Source organism: Schistocerca piceifrons, chromosome 2, assembly GCF_021461385.2.
Source record: "Schistocerca piceifrons isolate TAMUIC-IGC-003096 chromosome 2, iqSchPice1.1, whole genome shotgun sequence".
Classification (NCBI taxonomy): Eukaryota; Metazoa; Arthropoda; class Insecta; order Orthoptera; family Acrididae; genus Schistocerca; species Schistocerca piceifrons.
The window spans coordinates 992068838-992094143 of NC_060139.1; the positions used below are offsets into that span (position 1 = coordinate 992068838).

The following is a 25306-nucleotide window of genomic DNA, read 5'->3' on the forward strand; positions in this document are numbered from 1 at the left end:
ATTAGGACCACTTCTGTTCCTATATTACATAAATGACATGCCTGGCAAAGTAAATACAGATACAATACTTTATGCAGATGACTCAACTGCTGTAGTCTGCTGCAAAAACACTGATGAATTAGTAAGGACCATGAAACAAATTAAAAGATAATGCTATGAAATAAAATCTTGAAAAAACCCAAATCATACACTTCAGGACCAAACAAACTACTGAATGTACATTGAAAATAGAATATTCAGGTAAAGAACTGACCACAATTGATTCTGTAAAATTTCTTGGGATAACTTTAAACAAAAACTCGCAATGGACCAACCATGTGGACAGTTTACTTAAGAGATTAAATAGTTTAGTTTATGCAATGAGGGTACTACACAAAGTAACAGATTTAACGGTGAAGAAAACTGTATATCACGTGTATTTCATAACAGTTATAAGATATGGAATAATTTTTTGGGGAAAAAAAAATCAGAGCAATGACAGGAACCACTAGTAGACATTCATGCAAATCACTATTCGAAATCCTGGACTTTGTCACTATCCTTTCCATCTTCATATATGAAATACTTCTCTTTGAACAGAAAAACTCACATCTGTTTGAAGGAAATACAAAGGAAATACATTCACACATGCCTATGAAACTAGACATAATTTGAAATACATGCTACCTTGTCACATGGTTCTGAAGATCAGAAATAAGATAAGGTCAATATTTGGGAAATCCACATTGGAGACCATTGGCACATACCTAAAAGGCAAATGTTGTTACAGTCTAGAATAATTTCTAAATGAATAAAAAGCAAATGTTATAGTTTAGAAGAATTTATAAATAGGAATAGGGAGTAAGGAACAAGTACAAATGGTATACTTTCGAAGCCATATAGATACAAAGTATTCACGTTCACTGTATATTCATGTTTATATATAGAATTATAGTTTGAATGGCAGTTTGTATTCCATTCAATACATCCACACTTCATATAGGTATGTGAAGGCTATGGTAATGATTTGATGAGTTAACGAAAAGATTTAAAATATAATGTTGTATTTTTATTATAATAAGCAATGCATGTATTACATAGTTCCTGTAGTATATAAAATACTGTAACAACTTAGGCTAAAGACTGACGAGTCACCAATGTTCTCAATCGAATGATTGTATAAAAACATGTTATGTGATGATAAAGTATCTTATCTTATCTAACAAAAAACAACACCAGGAATTGATAACTGACCCATGCACCCTGGCCACCCTTACCCTATCCCTCTCCCCCATCTCTACCTCCCCAGAACTGACCTGAACACTGTTTTCAGAAGGCACACATTTGGCAGACCTATTATACCTAAGAAGAGGAGTCTATTGTCCATTAGATTTAAAAGATCACACACCACAGAAACCAAGCACTTTCCCTGAAGATGGTGTGTTGCAAACCAATTGAAATGTTATTGCAGGAGAACGCTATCACTCAGCTGATATCTGAAAAGGTTTCATCAAGAATGCCTGTTATTTACATACAATCTCTTAGCTCTCTTAAAATTTAAAATAGACACACATCCCCCCCCCCTCCCCCCACACACACACAGAGAAGAGAGAGAGAGAGAGAGGTACTCAAAGTGCTTTGAAAATACAGCATACTTATAATATAAATAAACTCACAAGACAAAACAGTAATGAACTAAGGAGGGTCTGACTTCTTGCAAGTATACAATTTTTGTTTTGCTTATTAACCAAACATTTCACTTTCTCATATTCATTGGGTTTATCCTTTTATTGTTCCTAAAATATACACTTACAATTTTTTTTGTAAGTTAGGAATATGTATTTATTTATTTATTTTGATCCAACATCAACTGATTACAAAAAAAGTTTTCTTTGCTCCAGTCTTCTGGATAAGTCAGAGCCTTACTTACTAGAGTTACATGTTATTGCCTGGCATTATGATCTGCACAACTATTTCTATATTTAGTTGAGAGAACAATGTTACATATATGGACTACATGTAAAATCAATTTACTATTGGAATACATAGATTAAGGAAGTTACAATTTGTAACACAGTATTCAGATCTGAGATTCAATATTTACAATGTGTGACACAGTCTAAGATCTGAGATTCATATATTTTTAGATAGATGGTCTTCCATCATATCAGTGTACTAAATCTAGAAACTCATCTATGGAATGTACAGGATTCTTTAGGAGCCATGATTTTAATTTCTTTTTTAGTTCTGTAATGGGCAATTTGGAGATATTGGGATGGAAGCAATTGTGTAGTTTTATGTCTGCATAGTGAGGGCTTTTCTCATAAAGTGTTGTTCTATGAGAGATGTTGTGGGGTCTCTCTCTACCTCTAGTGTTGTGATCATGTATTTCTTTATTAAGAGTTTTGTTACTGTTTACTGCCATAATGATTATCTTAAGTGCATACAGGTTATGAACAGTTAGTATTTTAAATTCTTTAAACAAATTTCTGCAGGACTCCCTGGTACATTTCTTTCCCATAATTCTAAGTGCCTTTTTTTTTGTAAGATAAGTACTCTTTTTATATTTCCCTTACTGCTGGATCCCCATACCTCTATGCCACAGCTTAGATGGGATTCAAATAGTGCAAAATATATTTGCCTCAGAGTGCTAATGTTACAAAAAGGTGTCAGTTTTCTTAGCGCATATATGGTAGTAGATAGCTCTTTGCAAATATCATTAACGGGATGAGACCAGTTTAACTTTGCATCAAGTGTCAGGCCAAGAAATTTGGTCGAGTATTCTTTTTTAATGTATTCATCACCCATTAAAATTTGGTTTTCATGAGTTTTTTGCCTCTCAAGATCAAATTCAATATAGGCAGACTTATTTGTGTTTAATTTTAGTTTGTTTTCATTAAAATACTGTTGATGTCACATTTTTTGTTGTTTAGATTACATACATCTTTACCTTTTTTTCTACATTAGGTATGTCTTGTGGCTGCCAACAAAAATCAACTAGATGTGTTCATTTATATGACATGTCATCTGCAACACAGGGATGTTGGGACAATGTCTGTATTGAATTTTTTAAAACTATAACCTCTAAATTATGTATTCCGGTAAAATAATGGTATACTCCCCTTTTTTTTACACTTGTCACTGCTATAACTCTCCTGTTATGAGCTGTACTTGATAATTATTTTCCTGCTAAATGTGTTATCATTGTTATTTATATTTGTCAAGTGACCTGTGAACATCAGCAAAAATTTATAATGTTTGGAAAACCACACCACATAGTTTTCCAAAGTAAAGCCTCAAGGAATTTTACCAATGCTCACAGGTCATTTTAAACATATAAATAATACACTTAGCAGGCAAATAATAATCAAGTACAGCAAGCAAGCATTCATAAATGGGCATTTGCCAATATTTTACTAAAACACATAACTTAGATGTTATATTCTAAACAAAAATTGAGTACAGACATTGCCCTAACATACTTACGTTGCAGGCGATGTGCTGTAATAATACTGATGTATGGCTGATTTCCATTGCCAGCCATAGGAAGCACATAATACAAAAAAACCAAAGTGCATATGTAATCCAAACAACAAAAAATCTGATGGTAGCATATTCCTAACGTACATAAACTTTGTATGCATATATTTCCAAAAATATAAAAGGAAAAGTCCCATGAAGATGTGACAATGGTGAAACATGTTTGGGGATTAACAAAACAAAAATTTATTCTTGCAATAAAGCAAACCCTCTTTAGCTTGTTATAAATTTCTACAGGCAAACAAACAGATCTAAAATACTTTTTTAATTAATCATATAGCATGCTGAACCTAACAGGAAGTTCAGGCAGTTGCTGATGACATGGAAAATGAGTGTATCCTAGTGGCCACATTTCTGCATATGTGGTATAGGGCAGTGCTTATATCTTCCTTCAGGCTAAAAATGCATGTGAAGCCATTATGTCAGATGAACAGAAGGGGATAATTTAGGTCAAAAATGACAGAATATCAGAAGGGAATAATTAACTTGAGACTTAATAGAGATTGCCTTTGAAGGGAGTGGTCAGTGTAGGAGGAGTGTTGTGTTGTGATGTAATAATTTGTTCGCTGAAAATGACTTGCATTATAATTTAGAAATAATTCATGTCATAACTGTGGCCTTAAGGTGATTGTGGATGACTAAGGCCATCAGTGTATGCCCAGATGATGGCTAGAAATCACTTTGTTACAATACAGGAAGTTTGGCACACGAACTGTGAACTTCCCCATTTATTTCCAGATTAAGACGACAGAAGCAGTTGTAGCACTTGAACATTTGCAGAATAGTTGTACATTAGAAAGAAAGTTGCTCTCCAGAGGTCCTTTTGTTTACCCCCGATAATATGCATTCCGAGCTATAGAGCATGAAGGGACACCAGCAGTAGTTTCTGAAGCACTCACAAATTGTTAACTGGTGAGGTGCATCAGTTATTACCAAAATTATGATTTTACCGTGTGGGCAGCCACAGCTTAACTGATATATGTTAAAAAATTGTTAAAAATTTCTTATTAAAATTTTCTAAAAAGCTTATGGAAACCACATTAGCTGTTGATAATCCTTAACTCTGAGATTATACATAACCAGTTGCACGATATTGTAATCACATCTTCAGGTGAAAAATCTACAAAAGCACACACCTTGGATTAGGAGCAAAGTAATAATACAAAACTATGATGCACCTAAACCAGTAGCAGAGGGCATGAAATACATAGCTAATTTAATATCAGGCCATTGAAACAGGACTGTCTCCCAACATTCGGATGGTACTTGTCCTTAATGTTGCCCGTTAAATGGATGTTGAGTACTTCAGAAAAAGGAAATCAAGAATTAGTGACAGTAGGCCATGTAACTGAGTACTGTAAGCTGTTTTTGTAGACCTAAAAATGGGACATAGCATAAGAACCTGAAAAATTATGGGGGAATTAATGTATGCTGATGCCTCACCAGTGCTGCAAAACAAGTGAAAACAGGAAAAAGCTTCATGTAGGGACCGTGGCGTGGCTATGCATGCAGCAGGAAGTTTGTACCACTGCATGAAAGTTTTGACACAGTCAAATGCTAGACAAAACTGATGTTGGGCAATGCAACTTGTGAGGACAAGTAACAAGTAGTGGAATATGTCGTTAGAGCTTGTGAAAATCACAAGGAAGTAAAATTGATACATTTTTAGAGTGAAGGTTGGAACTGTTCCATTTACTGAATTGTCTATGTAGAAGACATAGAACATAAGTAATATAGCAACAAAACCATCATATATGAAATGATGACATCACTGCAATTTGTGATTTTGTCACTACTGGTGTTTCATAAAAGTAATGTGTAAATAATTTTATCTTTTCAGTTCCTAACCTTCATGTATAACCTTGCAGTAAAGGGTTATCAACAGCTAATGCAGTTTACCAGAAGATTGTTTAAAAGATTTTAATAAAAAAATTTAAAGAGAGTTTTTAACATATTACAGATGATTTTGAAGGTTTTGTATAATATTAGAATGGTTGTGCCTAATTTCTTGTATGCTTCACTATTTCTGGAAACCTTGAAACACAAGCATATTCTGACATAAAAGGATCAAGTTATATACTCAATTTTTGTTGTTTGACCTATAATCTGCACCAACATGACTAAAGGAATTTGCTGATGCACCACTGAAGCCCCTCCCCTATCATGTTCCCTGAACTGATGTTCCCTTTCTGTCTCTTTTCCTTCCATTTCTATTTAACCAAAAGCCTTTTTTCAGCACTTGAACCCTACAACCTCAGTTATTTGTTGGAAGTATCCCTGTCTTCACCTACAGTTCTTACCCTCTATAGCTCCCACTAGTACCATGAAAGTTAGCCCCTGCTGTCATTACAATTGTCCTGTCATTTTTCCTTTCTTCTTGTCAGTGTTTTCCGTATGCCCCTTTGTTTGCCAGTTCTGTTTCTGTGTAGAAACTATTCAGTCCTTACCTTGTCAGTCTATCTAATTTCAACATGCTTCTACAGGGTGATTCAAAAAGAATACCACAACTTTAGGAATTTAAAACTCTGCAACGACAAAAGGCAGAGCTAAGCACTATCTGTCGGCGAATTAAGGGAGCTATAAAGTTTCATTTAGTTGTACATTTGTTCGCTTGAAGCGCTGTTGACTAGGCGTCAGCGTCAGTTGATGCTAAGATGGTGACCGCTCAACAGAAAGCTTTTTGTGTTATTGAGAATGGCAGAAGTCAATCGACGACAGTTGTTCAGCGTGCATTTCGAACGAAGTATGGTGTTAAACCTCCTGATAGGTGGTGTATTAAACGTTGGTATAAACAGTTTACAGAGAATGGGTGTTTGTGCAAAGGGAAAAGTTCTGGACGGCCTAGAATGAGTGATGAAAATGTAGCACGCATCCAGCAAGCATTTGTTCACAGCCCAGGAAAATGTTAAGGATATGGTGTTTCGGCCACCTCTCCCAGCCACCATTGATGATTTGAAATGAGAAATAACAGCAGCTATCCAAACTGTTACGCCTGATATGCTACAGAGAGTGTGGAACGAGTTGAAGTATCAGGTTGATATTGCTCGAGTGTCTGGAGGGGGCCATATTGAACATCTCTGAACTTGTTTTTGAGTGAAAAAAAAACCTTTTTAAATACTCTTTGTAATGATGTATAACAGAAGGTTATATTATGTTTCTTTCATTAAATACACATTTTTAAAGTTGTGGTATTCTTTTTGAATCACCCTGTATAATGCCGCAACTCAGTTGCTTAAATTCTCTCCTTTTTTGTGTTCCCACTGTCCAAATGCCATACCCAGTGAAATCTCACCAGACATTGGTTGATTGTGCCCTTAGCTACCCATTACTAGTGCTTTGGTGTAGTAAAGTGCAATAATCAGATAAAGCTGTCACTTTCTTTGCAAATGATTGCTTGCCCCTCGGTATTGCATTCTAATTTCTGCACCACCCTACTGACTTCTACTTTTAAATTTGACCCATTACATTACTCATAATGCTTGCTGTAAGTGATGGGTTGCACCTTACCCATCTGCCAGCAGTGCTTCTTCCTGATATTTCTCAGAATTCTAAGTTCTCTGTGGTCTATCTTCTGTGCACTTCCATTACCAGAGAAGCCTTTTTAGTTTCCCCATTCTGCATGCATCCCATGTTGAAACTAATGATAACATAATCCACAATGAATCCTGCTGAATATTACTGTGAAGCAGTTCCCACAGAACAAGTGAGCTTTGGAGTACAATGCAAAATGTTTTATTAATTTATAAAGAAGATTTTAATTGCCATGATATACAGGTTAATTAAACGTAAGTGAAACAGTGTGAGGATAAAGAAGTAACAAAATTTGAAACTTAATGAGTTTTTAATTGACCTTATTATTAATCCACTTTGGAAACCACAGTGTGCTGAGAGCTAAATGTTTCTGGACCATCTAATATATGGCATATGTGATTCAGTGGCCAGGAGAAGGCTGGATGTGGAAGCTAACAAACTCATAAACATACAGATAGTCAAATCATCCTAGTACACATAGGCACATACACACAAAGATGAGGGAGATATTTACTGAAGTTCTTAAATGTCATGGTACTGTAATTGTATAGTGTAGAATGGATATGTTTACTCATGCTGAGTTAAGTGAATAATTATTGAATTATTATTGAATACCCAGGAAGTGAATGTTAGTGCTCTTTATCAAAGTCTTGAACACCAATGTTTCATTTTCATCTGCCACAGAATAATTCTTACTTTCTAAAGAACAATTTTCTGTGTATAAGGCTCAAAATGGCACACACACACACACACACACACACACTCACACACACACACACACACAATGGGAACTCTAGGTGGCAATATCAACACTGTGGGAAAAATTAGATTGCTACTTACCATGAAGATAACAGCAGACAGACACAGCTAAAATACACTTACTCATAAGCTTCCAGCCACAGCCTTCTGTGGAAAAAGAGAAACCACACCTTATGCACATATGACTTCCAACTCTGGCAGCTTGAGCCACAATGCTTTCTGGCCTGAGCTGCCAGAGTTTGCAGTCGTATGTGCATGATATGTGCTTGCTTGTGTGAATTAATAGTGTATGTTTCTCTTTTTCTGACAAAGGCTGTGGCCAAAAACTTATGTGTAAGCCTCTTTTAACTGTGCATGTCTGCAACTTAGCATATTATCTTTTTGGTAAGTAGCAATCTATCTTTTTCTTCATTGTGTATATATATCAATTGTGTACAGTAGAGGACAACATGGTAGTTTCCATGGCCACATAGGATGCTTAGATGTAGATCTTAGTGATGTAAATGACTGGCTGCAAAATAACAGTGATGCACATGATGGAATGATTTCTGATGAAGAAATTATCGCCATTTGTTTGTATGCAAACAGTGACATCAATATTGACTGTTCAGCTGGCAAAGACAAGCTCAGTCTGAAGACATTAACACATACAGAGGCAAAAACATAGCTGTACAAAATGTTTGGAATGATAGGTGGAAACAACTTCAATTGAACTAAAGCTGCTAAATACTTGTGTCACTGTGGCGCACATATGTGACATATAAATCTGGCTCAAAATAAACTTACTGATTATTTCAGTGTATATAACTCATTTGTCTGTCTCTTATCTCAATATCTGGTCGAAATTTATGTAAAAATTGGTAGAAATTTATGAGAACATAATGTATGATTTGCGTGTTTTGTTTGTCTTTGGTATTTAATCCATGTCACTGTAAAGTTTCTCTCATTTCTGGATTATTCTGATTTTTTAAAATCTGGATGATCTAAGGACCAAATTAATCTGGATAAACAAAGTTCCACTGTACTGACACAGGTACTTAATGTTGTGATATGTTTTCTGCGGAAATTTCTGTTCTGTTTTTGCCTCCATTGGCACTATGTGTTTGCATTGAATGATATTATTCTAATTCTGAACTCGTGGTGAATTTAAGCTCTGTTGTTGTAAGTATTGTGTATTTTTATGCATAGGCAAACACATTATTTTGAACAGGATTTGGTGGAAGCCGGCTGGCCTCTTTATCCTTAGGGCAAGGACAAGGTCCGATTGCCTTGCAGTTAATAGAGGAAGCTTCAAAGAACGGTAGCTGGGTACTGCTACAAAACTGTCACCTTGCCAAAAGTTTCATGCCATCTTTGGAAAAGGTAATATTCTCCAAGTATTTCACTTTATTGAGTATTGTTAAAGTAATATACAGTAAGACTTTTGATTGCTATATGGCTGTGATTGGGAGTAGTGGTAGTTTCATAAAATAGGAAAATTTTTCACTATGTTGCATTCCTCGTCATATTTCAATACCATTAATACCTGAAATTTACTTCAAATAATTGTGTGGCTGAAGGCAATCATCTGCCAAACAGGAGAATCATTGAACAGAAGTTACGCGTGTGAACAATGAGTTGAACATTGCAAATTACTTCACATAGCTATCATTAAGTGCAGTTGCGGAATATGAATTCATACCTGGATACGATTATTGAGATGGGTAATGCTACCTGTTAGAATTTGTATTATTATTATTAATTTTTTTAATGAGATGGGAGAGTTTTTCACTAAAAATCATGTTCTTTAATTAATTTCGTATGCCAAGATAATCTATAATTCCCATCCATCATAATGCATATACTTTCATTTTTAATGTAACAGTATAATTAAAAGGATATAAAGATACTGCTACTCACATATAGTGGAGCTACTTAGTCACAGAAAGGCACAAAAACAAAACAAAAAAAAAAGAAGGTCGGAAAGTTACCTTTACACACACTCACATAGACACACACACACACACACCACACACACACACACACACACACACACACACAAACGCAACCCAGACACACATGACCACAGTCTCTGGCAGCTGGAGCCAGATTGCAAGCAGCAGAGAATCATGGGAGAGGCAACTGGGTGGGGATAAGCAGGAGGCCAGGATGGGGGAGCATGAGTGATAGTAGATTAGGGGTGGGGGATGGTAAAGTGCTGCTGGGAGAGTGCAAGGGCCGAGGTGGAAGTGGGGCAGCTAGGTGCAGTCACGAGGTAGACTGGAAGGCAGGGGAAAGGTGGGGGGGATAGCAGAAAAAGAAGAGAAAAAAGACTGATGTGTTGGTCGAATAGAGGGATGTGTAGTGCTGGAATGGGAACAGGGAAGGGGCCAGATGAGTAAGGACAATGGATAACAAAGGTTAAGGCCACAAGGGTTACAGGAACATAGAATATACTGCAAGGAGAGCTCCCGGCTGTGCAATTCAGAAAAGCTGGTGTTGGGAAGGATCCAGATTTTCATGACAGAATTGTGTTTATAGACAGTAGTGTTCCATTGAGTTCATTATGTTTACAGAAAATGTATTTCACAGCAACAAAACTATTTGACGTACTAACAGACAATACAACCCACCTACCCTACATATTTTCTACATCAATAACAGTTCCATATATATATATGTAATAGAGGGAAACATTCCACGTAGAAATATATATCTAAAAACAAAGATGATTTGACTTACCAAATGAAAGTGCTAGCAGGTCGACAGAGCTTTTGCAACAAACTGTTGCCTCATCAGGAAAGAGGGAAGGAGAGGGAAAGACGAAAGGAAGTGGGTTTTAAGGGAGAGGGTAAGGAGTCATTCCAATCCCGGGAGTGGAAAGACTTACCTTAGGGGGAAAAAAGGACGGGTATACACTCGCACACACACACATATCCATCCACACATATACAGACACAAGCAGACATATTTAAAGACAAAGAGTTCGGGCAGAGATGTCAGTCGAGGCAGAAGTGCAGAGGCAAAGATGTTGTTGAATGACAGGTGAGGTATGAGTGGCGGCAAACTTGAAATTAGCGGAGATTGAGGCCTGGTGGATAACGGGAAGAGAGGATATATTGAAGAGCAAGTTCCCATCTCCGGAGTTCGGATAGGTTGGTGTTAGTGGGAAGTATCCAGATCACCCGGACGGTGTAACACTGTGCCAAGATGTGCTGGCCGTGCACCAATGCATGTTTAGCCACAGGGTGATCCTCATTACCAACAAACACTGTCTGCCTGTGTCCATTCATGCGAATGGACAGTTTGTTGCTGGTCATTCCCACATAGAATGCGTCACAGTGTAGGCAGGTCAGTTGCCTTTGATCGTGTACACCACTTACCTTAGGGGGAAAAAAGGACGGGTATACACTCGCACACACACACATATACATCCACCCATATACAGACACATGCAGACATATTTAAAGACAAAGAGACCATGGTACTTGATCGTCGGGAGTATGTGGCTGAGGGACTGCGTCAGCTTTCAGACAACACCACATACAAAGTTTGCCGAGGTAATCCCATTCCTGATGTCCAGGCGGAGCTTCAAGGAATCCTCAGAACCTTAGGCCCCCTACAAAACCTTTCACCTGACTCCATCAACCTCCTGACTCCACTGACACCCTGCACCCCTACCTTCTACCTTCTTCCTAAAATTCACAAACCCAATCATCCCGGCCGCCCCATTGTAGCTGGTTACCAAGCCCCCACAGAATGTATCTCTGCCTACGTAGATCAACACCTTCAACCCATTACGTGCAGTCTCCCATCCTTCATCAAAGACACCAACCACTTTCTCGAACGCCTGGAATCCTTACCCAATCCGTTACCCCCAGAAACCATCCTTGTAACCATTGATGCCACTTCCTTGTACACAAATATCCCGCACGTCCAGGGCCTCGCTGCGATGGAGCACTTCCTTTCACGCCGATCACCTGCCACCCTACCTAAAACCTCTTTCCTCATTACCTTAGCCAGCTTCATCCTGACCCACAACTTCTTCACTTTTGAAGGCCAGACATACCAACAATTAAAGGGAACAGCCATGGGTACCAGGATGGCCCCTTTGTACGCCAACCTATTCGTGGGTCGCTTAGAGGAAGCCTTCTTGGTTACCCAGGCCTGCCAACCCAAAGTTTGGTACAGATTTATTGATGACATCTTCATGATCTGGACTCACAGTGAAGAAGAACTCCAGAATTTCCTCTCCAACCTCAACTCCTTTGGTTCCATCAGATTCACCTGGTCCTACTCCAAATCCCATGCCACTTTCCTTGATGTTGACCTCCACCTGTCCAATGGCCAGCTTCACACGTCCGTCCACATCAAACCCACCAACAAGCAACAGTACCTCCATTACGACAGCTGCCACCCATTCCACATCAAACGGTCCCTTCCCTACAGCCTAGGTCTTCGTGGCAAACGAATCTGCTCCAGTCCGGAATCCCTGAAGCATTACACCAACAACCTGACAACAGCTTTCGCATCCCGCAACTACCCTCCCGACCTGGTACAGAAGCAAATAACCAGAGCAACTTCCTCATCCTCTCAAACCCAGAACCTCCCACAGAAGAACCACAAAAGTGCCCCACTTGTGACAGGATACTTTCCGGGACTGGATCAGATTTTGAATGTGGCTCTCCAGCAGGGATACGACTTCCTAAAATCCTGCCCAGAAATGAGATCCATCCTTCATGAAATCCTCCCCACTCCACCAAGAGTGTCTTTCCGCCGTCCACCTAACCTTCGTAACCTCTTAGTTCATCCCTATGAAATCCCCAAACCGCCTTCCCTACCCTCTGGCTCCTACCCTTGTAACCGCCCCCGGTGTAAAACCTGTCCCATGCACCCTCCCACCACCACCTACTCCAGTCCTGTAACCCGGAAGGTGTACACGATCAAAGGCAGAGCCACGTGTGAAAGCACCCACGTGATCTACCAACTGACCTGCCTACACTGTGATGCATTCTATGTGGGAATGACCAGCAACAAACTGTCCATTCGCATGAGTGGACACAGGCAGACAGTGTCTGTTGGTAATGAGGATCACCCTGTGGCTAAACATGCATTGGTGCACGACCAGCACATCTTGGCACAGTGTTACACCGTCCGGGTGATCTGGATACTTCCCACTAACACCAACCTATCCGAACTCCGGAGATGGGAACTTGCTCTTCAATATATCCTCTCTTCCCGTTATCCACCAGGCCTCAATCTCCGCTAATTTCAAGTTGCCACCACTCATACCTCACCTGTCATTCAACAACATCTTTGCCTCTGCACTTCTGCCTCGACTGACATCTCTGCCCGAACTCTTTGTCTTTAAATATGTCTGCTTGTGTCTGTATATGTGTGGATGGATATGTGTGTGTGTGCGAGTGTATACCCGTCCTTTCTTCCCCCTAAGGTAAGTCTTTCCGCTCCCGGGATTGGAATGACTCCTTACCCTCTCCCTTAAAACCCACTTCCTTTCGTCTTTCCCTCTCCTTCCCTCTTTCCTGATGAGGCAACAGTTTGTTGCAAAAGCTTGAATTTTGTGTGTATGTTTGTGGTTGTTTGTGTATCTGTCGACCTGCCAGCACTTTCATTTGGTAAGTCAAATCATCTTCGTTTTTTTTATATATATATATATATATATATATCACCAAGTAGCAGCAGAACACACACATAAAAGATGGTTGTAACTGGCAAGCTTCAGGAACCAGTGGCTCCTTCTTCATGCAGAAGGGTTGAAGGGAAAGGAAGAGAGGTGAAGGAAAAGGACTGCAGGGGCTTATGAAAAGAGGTAAATTTTGGTAAAATTACCTAGAACCGCAGGTCAGGGGACAGTTACTGTATTGGATGAGAAGCAAAGGCTGATTGTTGGGGACTGCATCGGAAGAGCTTTGAAAAACCTGAGAGCTTAAAGGTGAAAGACAGGGTAATATGCAGACAGAGAGTACTGCATAACATCATGCATGAGTTAATAAGAGTGGAAAGCTAAATGCATTGTACATAACAGAGGTGGGAGGGGGGCAGTGAAAAATAGATGGGTAAGACAATGAGAGATGTAGAAAACTAAAACAGAGTGAAGCAAAAAGTAGTTACATTGAAGAAATGCTGAGACGGAAGAAAATAACATAAATTAAGGGCAGGTGGGTCGTGAGAACCAAGGACATGTTGTAGTGCTAGTTCCTGCCAGCAGAGTTCTGAGAAGCTGGTGTCTGGGGCAAGAATCCAGATGGCACTGAGGTTACAACTGTCATGTTGTAGAGCATGCTCTGCAACAGGATGTTGCGAGTTGCCAGTTCATCTGTTCATGACCATTTTTCTTCTCTATCCTTCCCTAATCCCAGCTTGTGCTCTGTCTCTAATGACCTCATTGTCAACAGGACGTTAAACACTAATCTCCTCCTCCTCTTCCTCCTCCTCCTCCTCCTTCTCCCCTGCCTCCAACCCCTTGCCTCGTGGCTCATATCCCTACAGCAGACCTAGATGGAAGACCTACCCCACACATCCTCCCACCACCATTTACTCCAGCCTGGCGTGGGCACCACCTAGCCCATCAAAGGCAGGGCTATTGGTGAAAGCAGTCATTTGATCTACAAACTAAGCTGCAACCATTTTGCTGCTTTCTATGTGAACTTGAGAACCAACAAGCTGTCCATCCTCATGAATGCTGTCACCAGGAGACAGATGGACTGACAGCCCATTTGCTAGAAATGTTTCCCCTCACAATGTACTTCACTTCAATGACTACAGCTTTCCTTGCAATATATGCTATATTCCCATAACTCCCTGGCTTCAACCTTCACTAGTCTCTGTCCTTCACCCCCGTTACCCACTTCCTTGGTCCCACTCCAATATCACACAACCTTCTATTGCACCTATGTTCTTCCATCCCCCAGACCAGCTGCACCTTCCAGTTGTACACTGTCCTCACTATGTCCCTGCATGCTTCCACAAGAAGCATTACACCATCCCACACCCCTTCCCTCCTCACCCTAGCCTCCTCCTTACCATCACAACCGTGGATTGCTTCTCCTTTCATGCGCACTGCTCGCAGTGGTCGTGTGTGTGTGTGTGTGTGTGTGTGTGTGTGTGTGTGTGTGTGTGTGTGTGTGCATGTGTGTGTGTTTCTTACTTTATAAGAAATACTATTGGCTGAAAGCACAAATGTATAGCAGTGTTTTTGTTGTTCTTGTTGTGACTCAGCATCTATATATGTTGAGTGGCAATCTATCCTTTTCATAATATTGTCATTATCCCATCCTTCATTTTACATTGTTTAATTTTACCTAGTCCTGCAATACCATGTAAATCAGGCCCATGTCTCCTTGCAACACCTACTCTGCATCTGTAAAACTCTCCTGCTTTGTAATCCCAAATCCTTGCATCCCATCTTTCACATTGAAATAGTTGGCTGCCAGGAACTAGAGCAGGCTGCACAAATCCACCTAAAAGAACTCTACAACCTATTCACCTCCTGCTCCCTTCTTGGACTACCACTATCCACCACCTCTACAACACCCTTGAAACCTCCCCCACATCCCCTCACAGCCAATAAACCCTACCTCACAGATCTACTATATTTACCACACCCTCAGAAACTCCCTCCCACCATCATACATAATCCAGAACCTAAACAATCCCAAAACACAGCCATGAACCTTTCCTCCAAAAGTCTTTAGTCCCACAGAAGTATTAGTCTTTTCCAAAGGCCTCACCTTTTGCCCCACTCCCAAATTTGTTCATACTGAACCTGTTAAAGACCTTCTCTCCTTCTCCCAGGACTTACAATGGAAACACTTTTCTGCCACAAACACTATTTACCTGACTCAAACTAAAGTTAATGTTGAACACTACCTGACTTTGTCCAATCCTCCATAAAACTGTGATCCACCTCCACTGGCCCTAAATCACTCTCTGTTAACATTCCAGAATTTCTTAACCTCAAATGTTGCCTACCATCATTCCCCAAATCCCTCAACATAGAAGCTTACATCCACTGAAAGAACTGCAATCCACCACCTAAAAACTGATCCCCCCTTATAATCCCACCTACCAACAATGGCTCCACCACTGTGGTTTTGAACTGCAGGGATTACCTGAAAGAAGGACTCCACCAGCTGTCAGATTTATCCACTCACAAACTCTGCCACAGTGACGCCATTCCAGAAATCCCACAGGAACTCCAGTCTCTCCTCAAATCCTTAGCACAATCCCAGAACCTCTCCCTGGAGCCCATCTCTCTCCTCAACCCTACCACTCCTTCCACTCCTACCTTTTACATGCTTCCTTAAGCCCATAAATCCAACTATATGGGACGCCCCAATGTGACTGTTTACTGTCCCTCCACGAAGGGAATCTCTGATCTCGTGGACCAACCACTTTCTGCCTAGTACCTGTATGTAACCTTCCTTCCTATATAAAAGACACCAACCATTTCCTCCATGGGCTCCTCGTAGTTTCCGTGCCTTTATCATACGGTGCACTGATCAACACTATTAATGCCACCTCCCTCCATACTAGCATCTTCAATGACCACAGCCTTGCCACTGTTGAACACCATCTTTCTTGGTGCTCAACTGGCTCCAATCCTATGATCTCCTTCCTGGTCACCATGATTAACTATATCCTCATCTGCAGGTACTTTTCCTTTGAAGGCATCACCTACAAACAAATCCATGGTATAGCAAAATCACCTGCATGGCCCTCTCCTATGCCAACTTTAATTTATCATAGGCTTTTCCTGTCTGGTTTGAGTGTATCAGACAACAGACAAATACTAATAGATAATGATAATAATATGTGGTCAGATTATAAATTTCTGATGCTGCTTTACACAAACTTTGGGCACTTGACTATGGCCTTTTGTGTAAGGTCTGTTCATTGTAGGTTTGACCATAGACACTTACATTAATTCTGATGCTGTGTGTAACTATGAGTATGCCTAGTGATATTGCATCTCAATAAAGTAGGAATAATGTCAGTGTGCCAAATAATTATCTGCAGTGATGGCAGATATGCATCCAATCTGGACCGCTGCAAGAACAAGAAAGGTGCCGTCTTCTCGGCAAGACAACGGACCTTCGTAATTATTCTAATGTTCCAATGGTTGCATACCACGATCAATACAACTGCTTATACTGATTAATATCTTAAGTCATTCTTTATTTATATTCTCAACTTATATCTATGTTTTTGCAATACATCAATGCCCATCCTGCAAATGTGCCTTTAAACAACTTATTAAGGGGTCATCTATAGGAGTCCTTCCTAACCACCCTTAATCCCAAACCCCTAACCTGGTTCAGATTCATTGATGACATCTTCATGATCTTGCCTGATGAGGACACTCTATCCACATTCTTCCAGAACCTTAACGTCTTCTCCCCCATTTGCTCCCTCTTCAGCTGAACAAGCCACCTTCTTTGATGTTGACCTCCACCTCAGAGATGGCTACATCACTCATATCAGACCTACCATCCACCAGTAATACCTCTACTTCAACAGCTGCCTCACATTCTGTACAAAGAACTCACTTGCATAGAGCCTAGCCTCCCATTGGCTTCACATTTAAAGTCATGAACACTCCCTTCCCAAATAAACAAGGGTATCATTGAGGCCTTCAAATACCGAAATTATAGGTGGGAACTCACCCTGCAACATATCTTATATTTCTGTAATATCCCTGACCTGAAACTTCACTAGTACCTATACTTCACCCCCCCCCCCCTCCCCGGCCCTCAATCCCCATCTGGGGCCTCACTCCAGCACTACACAGCTTTCTGTTCCACCAATGCACTGACCATATTTTTTCCCTACCTCTGTTTCTCTCCTTTTCTGCTCCCCTCTCCCACCATCACTCTCAAACATCATGAATGCACCTAGCAATCCTACCCTCTCCCCATCATGTCCCTACTTGCTCCCACAAGCAGCAGTACACCCTATCCCAGCCCTATCCTGCTATACCTCCCCTTCCCTACCTCAGCTTCTACCTTACCCCCACTGTCCACTGCTTCTCCCCTCAGGCTCAGTGCCCACAGTCCAGTGTCATTGATCACAGACAATGGTCATGTGTGTATGAGTTGTGCTTGCATGAAAGTATGTGTGTCTCCTATTTTAGAAGAAGGCCTTGTGGCCGAAAGCTACAATGTGTAGCAGTCTTTTTTTGGGCCTGTCTGTGTACCAACATCTCCTCTATCTGGTGAGCAGCAGTCTATCGTTTTCATAATATTGTTGTCATACCATTCCAGGTTTTCCATTGTTTGATACTACAATACATCCTACACTTCATCAGTAGCTCATCAAATCAGGAAGAGAATCCCTACATATCATCATCACAGCATATGTAATCCTACCCATAATATCTATCGTACTACTCATAGTCAGTTCTCATATATCGACATAAATACATAACCTAATGTCCCTAAATTATAAAATATTCTGAACATAGTGTATCAGTTCTCAAATGATAATCATGCAGCACATGTTCAGTAGATTCAAAACTGACAAAACTTTAACTTCAGTATGTTTCAAACATTATACCAGTTCACACCTAATATTACTCATATAAGACTTAGTTCTCACCTGTTACAGCATTTGTGTGTTATGAAAAATAATCTCCTCACTCTAATCATTGCTCCAAGTAAAATGTACTTCAGATAATGGACTAATGAGTCGGAATTATTATTTTATTGTCTCATTATGTAAATTGATGAAAGGAGAAAACACAGAAATGCAGTAAGTGAAGCAGGCAAAAAGGAATACAAGCGTCTCAAAAATGAGATCGACAGGAAGTGCAAAATGGCTAAGCAGGGGTGGCTAAAGGACAAATGTAAGGACGTAGAGGCTTATCTCATTAGGGGTAAGATAGATACTGCCTACAGGAAAATTAAAGAGACCTTTGGAGAAAAGAGAACCACTTGCATGAATATCAAGAGCTCAGATGGAAACCCAGTTCTAAGCAAAGAAGGGAAAGTAGAAAGGTGGAAGGAGTATATAGAGGGTGTATAAAGGGGCGATGTTCTTGAGGACAATATTATGGAAATGGAAGAGGATGTAGATGAAGATGAAATGGGATATATGGTACTGCATGAAGAGTTTCACAGAGCACTGCAAGACCTAAGTCGAAACAAGGCCCCGGGAGTAGACAACATTCCATTAGAACTACTGACAGCCTTGGGAGAGCCAGTCCTGACAAAACTCTACCATCTGGTGAGCAAGATGTATGAGACAGGAGAAATTCCCTCAGACTTCAAGAAGAATATAATAATTCCAATCCCAAAGAAAGCAGGTGTTGACGGTGTGAAAATTACCGAACTATCAGTTTAATAAGTCACAGCTCCAAAATACTAACGCGAATTTTTTACAGACGAATGGAAAAACTGGTAGAAACTGACCTCGGGGAAAATCAGTTTGGATTCCGTAGAAATGTTGGAACACGTGAGGCAATATTGACCCTACGACTTATCTTAGAAGAAAGATTAAGGAAAGGCAAACCTACATTTCTAGCAATTGTAAACTTAGAGAAAGCTTTTGACAATGTTGACTGGAATACTCTCTTTCAAATTCTGAAGGTGGCATGGGTAAAATAAAGGGAACGAAAGGCTATTTACAATTTGTACAGAAAGCAGATGGCAGTTATAAGAGTTGAGGGACATGAAAGGGAAGCAGTGGTTGGGAAGGGAGTGAGACAGGGTTGTAACCTCTCCCCGATGCTATTCAATCTGCATATTAAGCAAGCAGTAAAGGAAACAAAAGAAAAGTTTGGAGTAGGCATTAAAATGCATGGAGAAGAAATAAAAACTTTGAGGTTCACAGATAACATTGTAATTCTGTCAGAGACAGCAAAGGATTTGGAAGAGCAGTTGAACGGAATGGACAGTGTCTTGAAAGTAGGATATAAGATGAACATCAAAAAAAGCAAAACGAGGGTAATGGAATGTAGTCAATTACATCGGGTGTTGCTGAGGGAATTAGAATAGGAAATGAGACACTTAAAGTAGTAAAGGAGTTTTGTTATTTGGGGAGCAAAATAACTGATGATGGTCAAAGTAGGGAGGATATAAGATGTAGACTGGCAATGGCAAGGAAAGAGTTTCTGAAGAAGAGAAATTTGTTGACATCGAGTATTGATTTAAGTGTCAGGAAGTCGTTTCTGAAAGTATTTGTATGGAGCGTAGCCATGTATGGAAGTGAAACATGGATGATAAATGGTTTAGACAAGAAGAAAATAGAAGCTTATGAAATTTGGTGCTGCAGAAGAATGCTGAAGATTAGATGGGTAGATCACATAACTAATGAGGAGGTATTGAATAGAATTGGGGAGAAGAGGAGTTTGTAGCACAACTTGACTAGAAGAAGGGATCGGTTGGTAGGACATGTTCTGAGGTATCAAGGGATCACCAATTTAGTGCTGGAGGGCAGCGTGGAGGGTAAAAATCGTAGAGGGTGACCGAGAGATGAATACACTAAGCAGATTCAGAAGGATGTAGGTTGCAGTAGGTACTGGGAGATGAAGGGGCTTGCACAGGCTAGAGTAGCATGGAGAGTTGCATCAGACCAGTCTCAGGACTGAAGACCACAACAACAACAACATATGTAAATACACAAATCATTGATTGAAAGCATAGGAGACTTTATCAGTATAAAAATGTAATTCTGATGTATACAGTGTGGAAAAAACCTCATTATTAATTTATTTCATTATTGTGCAAACATAATTTAAAATTTCCAAGAGTCAATAATATTTTTACAGTGTGGTGGAGTGTAATATTACCATTGGTAAACCTAGTTTCACACTATTTAAGTTTAGCAAGCTTGGTAAATGGATCATCTTTGCCACTTTTGTGATCCATTTACCACACAAAATTTAAACTTAAGTGTTTATATAATTATTTCACCATCTTTCTAATGTCTATGGTATATGGAACAGCAGACAAATTCCCAACATCACATGCAACTGCTCTTACACAGCTTGTCACAGCTTTTTATTATTGAGTGGATTACAACATCCCACAGTGTCAAATTTGCAATCACAATAAAAAAAAATTTAACAGCCAAAGGAGAATGATTTCATTTAAAAATTTCACTAAGGCTGTGGGCCCAGTTATCCTCACACTTAGTCAATAATGCCTTTAAGATAACAGAGACACCATTATCAACACCTCACAGAGTTTGAACATGGTTCTGTAATAGGGCTATGAGAAGCTGGATGTACCTTCAATCATATTATAGAAAAACTTGACGGGAATGTAGCCACTATACATTAATGCTGGCAGTAGTGGTCATGAGAATATATGACCACAAGAAGACCAGACTCCAGGTAGCCACATGGCACTACCAATAGAGAAATGTTACAAATTGGTTACTTCAAGGACACCTCTGAGCCAGACACCCTGTAGCATGGATTCCACTGACCCGAAACCAATACCATTTGTGACTTTACTGGTGTCATGAGAGAGCTCATTGGAGGGCATGCATGGAGGTCTATTGTGTTTTTAATGAAAACTGCTTCTGCTTTGTTGCCAGTGATGGCCATGTGTTGGTTAGGAGAAGGCCAATTGCAAGCTTGCTAGACACACTTGAGCTACATCTGGAGTTATGATCTGTACTGATTTCATATGACAGCAGGAGCACTCTCATGGTTATCCCATGCACCGTGACTGCAGATTTGTACATCAGTCTGCTGATTCAACCTGTTGTGCTGCCCTTCGTGAACAGCATTCCAGTACGTGTTTTCCCACAGGATAACATTCACCCAAATGCTGCTGTTGTAACCTAATATGTTCTACAGAGTGCCAATATGTTGCCCTGGCATGCTCGATCGCCAGATCTGTCTCCAGTCAAGCACATATTGCCATCCACAAACAGCATTAACCATCCCTGTATTGACCAACCAGATGTAACAGGCATGGAACTCCAGCCCACAAACTGCTATCTGGCACCCATACAACACAATGCATGCAAATTCACATGATTTCATTCAACATTCTGGCATTTACACTTGTCATTACTGTACAAGCATTTCAAATTTTCAGTGGCATATCTCGTGTTTACATTAACCTGTGATCTTGCAATGTTGATCACTTAAATGTTTTACCTAACCCAATGTATTCTTATATTTCATTACTCTAGATTAATTATTTTTTGATATTTCCATTTTTTGAATCAGTGTACTTACATATTACTTGCGCAAACAAAGTTGACACTCGGCGTGGTGGCTGATGGGAGCGACTGTAAATGGGAAATGCCGATGTCAACTTTGTTTGTGCATGTAATATGTGTTTGTGTATGTTCCACATCTGCTCTTAATCTGCAGGATCAATTTCAACCAAACTTAGTATACATATCACTTGCTGTCTGGAAATAATCGCTGATGGGGTAAGAACCACTGGAGAGAGGAGAAAGCAGGAGATAGACTAATAGAAGATTGGAATAAATACCTACCTAGCCAATGAAGTACATAAAATAAAAATGACATTGGGCCTAACATGGAATCATTCGGGACTCCCTGTGAATAAATTTTCCATTCTGAGAAATAGTTTCTTGTACCTGACATTAGAAGCATTATTCATTTACAATCTATTAAATATGTGATTTGAAACATTTCATAGCATTACCATTTATTCCAGATCTTTCTAATTATGTAACAGTAGAGAGTGGTTTACACAGTCAAAAGCCTCTGTAAGGTCACAGAAAATTCCTGTGACTCTTTAGGGTTTGTCCAGAGATAGGTAGATGTTCTCAACAAATTTGTTGATGGAACAATTGTACTTTTCCTTTTCGAGAAGCTGAACTGATTTAATGTAATTATATTAGATTTTGTTTTGAAATTTTTTATCAGGACTGGAACAACTATTCGAATACTTTGGAGCGTATTCCAAAGGGCCTTATTATTTCTCAGTTTCCTACATCTTCCTGTGAGCCGTTCTTGAACAGCTTTACTGCTGCATACTTTAGAGAAGCTGAGAAGCATCCTTCTTCAAATGACTTGTTTATTATTTCAGATTTGCGTTACACAAACCTGTAACACTATTAGATTCCCATGGTGACATCTTTGCATTTGTCATTCTCTTAAGTAAATAAACATTTTCATTGTAACTTGTAGTTGAAATAAAATTTTGCTTTAAACAATATTTTAATCTGCAAGTCCTACAGTGTTTCCTTTCAAAAAATATTTTATGTAGATATTGGCTATCGCCTTACTTCTGCTCTTGTAAATGCTTTTCATTTTCATTTTTCTATATTTTTAAGTCATTTCAGTGCTTTCAGTTGTATTTTGTTAACATTTGCCTAAAAATTGTGCCAAAAATTGGTAGAATTTGCAATTTTGTACATGACATGAGCACAATTTGTTGACAAACATCTACTATTGCCAACCCACCTACACTGACAACTGTATTTTGTGCATTTTTCAACAAAAATTGGTTTTATGTATGGAGGTGTTTTTAATGGTATTTGTCTGATATAATTCTACATTAACAATATTATTTTTTACAGTGCTGAACCATTCATCTGATTTTTTCTGTTCTGATTCTAATGTAAGTTCTGTTTTCATTCTACAACCTCATTACAAAGGTTTGAAATCTTGTTTCTCAAATTTTTTACTTCACTGGTCATAATAGATGTATGACTGTCTTAGTTCACTTTTTGATGCCTTAATTTTATTGCCCAATGATTGTTCCAGTCCATTCCATGACTGTTCTTAACTGTGATTTAGACCATGTGTCATTGCCTCAGTTTTACCCCTAAGGTATTTATTCTGATTTTTTATTTCCACTTATTCTTTAAGATTCTGAATTGCTCCTTCAGAAGTTTCATTATGTGTTCACATAACTTTTGTAAGTTGTTGTTGTTGTTGTTGTGGTCTTCAGTCCTGAGACTGGTTTGATGCAGCTCTCCATGCTACTCTATCCTGTGCAAGCTTCTTCATCTCTCAGTACCTGCTGCAACCTACATCCTTCTGAATCTGCTTAGTGTATTCATCTCTTGGTCACCCTCTATGATTTTTATCCTCCACACTGCCCTCCAGTACTAAATTGGTGATCCCTTGATGCCTCAGAACATGTCCTACTAACTGATCCCTTCTTCTAGTCAAGTTGTGCCACAAACTCCTCTTCTCCCCAATTCTATTCAATACCTCCTCGTTAGTTATGTGATCTACCCATCGATCTTCAGCATTCCTCTGTAGCACCACATTTCGAAAGCTTCTATTCCCTTCTTGTCTAAACTATTTATCGTCCATGTTTCACTTGCATACATGGCTACACTCCATACAAATACTTTCAGAAACGACTTCCTGACACTTAAATTTTACTCAATGTTAACAAATTTCTTCTCTTCAGAAATGCTTCCCCTGCCATTGCCAGTCTACATTTTATATCCTCTCTACTTTGACCATCATCAGTTATTTTGCTCCCCAAATAGCAAAACTCATTTACTACTTTAAGCATCTCATTTCCTAATCTAATTCCCACAGCACCACCCGATTTAATTTGACTGCATTGCATTATCCTCATTTTGCTTTGTTGATCTTTGTCTTATATCCTCCTTTAAAGACACTGTCCATTCCATTCAACTGCTCTTCCAAGTCCTTTGCTGTCTCTGACAGAATTACAATGTCATCGGCGAACCTCAAAGTTTTTATTTCTTCTCCATGCATTTTAATGCCTACTCCGATCTTTTCTTTTGTATCCTTTACTGCTTGCTCAATATGCTGATTGAATAGCATCGGGGAGAGGCTACAACCCTGTCTCACTCATTTCCCAACCACTGCTTCCCTTTCATGTCCCTCGACTCTTATAACTGCCATCTGCTTGCTGTACAAATTGTAAATAGCCTTTCGTTCCCTTTATTTTACCCCTGCCACCTTCAGAATTTGAAAGAGAGTATTCCAGTCAACATTGTCACAAGCTTTCTCTAAGTCTACAAATGCTAGAATAGTAGTTTTGCCTTTCCTTAATCTTTCTTCTAAGGTAAGTCGTAGGGTCAATATTGCCTCACGTGTTCCAACATTTCTACAGAATCGAAACTGATCTTCCCCGAGATCAGCTTCTACCAGTTTTTCCATTCGTCTGTAAAGAATTCGCGTTAGTATTTTGCAGCTGTGACTTATTAAACTGATAGTTCAGTAATTTTCACATCTGTCAACACCTGCTTTCTTTGGGATTGGAATTATTATATTCTTCTTGAAGTCTGAGGGAATTTCTCCTGTCTCATACATCTTGCTCCCCAGATAATAGAGTTTTGTCAGGACTGGCTCTCCCAAAGCTGTCAGTAGTTCTAATGGAATGTTGTGTACTCCCGGGGCCTTGTTTCGACTTAGGTCTTTCAGTGCTCTGTCAAACTCCTCATGCAGTATCATATACCCCATTTCATCTTCATCTACATCCTCTTCCATTTCCATAATATTGTCCTCAAGAACATCGCCCCTTTATACACCATCTATATACTCGTTCTACTTTTCTGCTTTCCCTTCTTTGCTTAG

At 39.5% G+C, this 25306-nt stretch overlaps 1 protein-coding gene across 1 annotated transcript in view; it reads left to right on the forward strand.

The window, feature by feature from the left end:
* The window catches only part of LOC124776746 (dynein axonemal heavy chain 7-like), an 881127-nt gene that overhangs the window by 696383 nt on the left and 159438 nt on the right, over positions 1-25306 (forward strand). Inside the window, 1 exon segment of the mRNA XM_047251871.1 lies at positions 9020-9171. Within this exon segment, the coding sequence (XP_047107827.1) occupies positions 9020-9171 (152 nt within the window).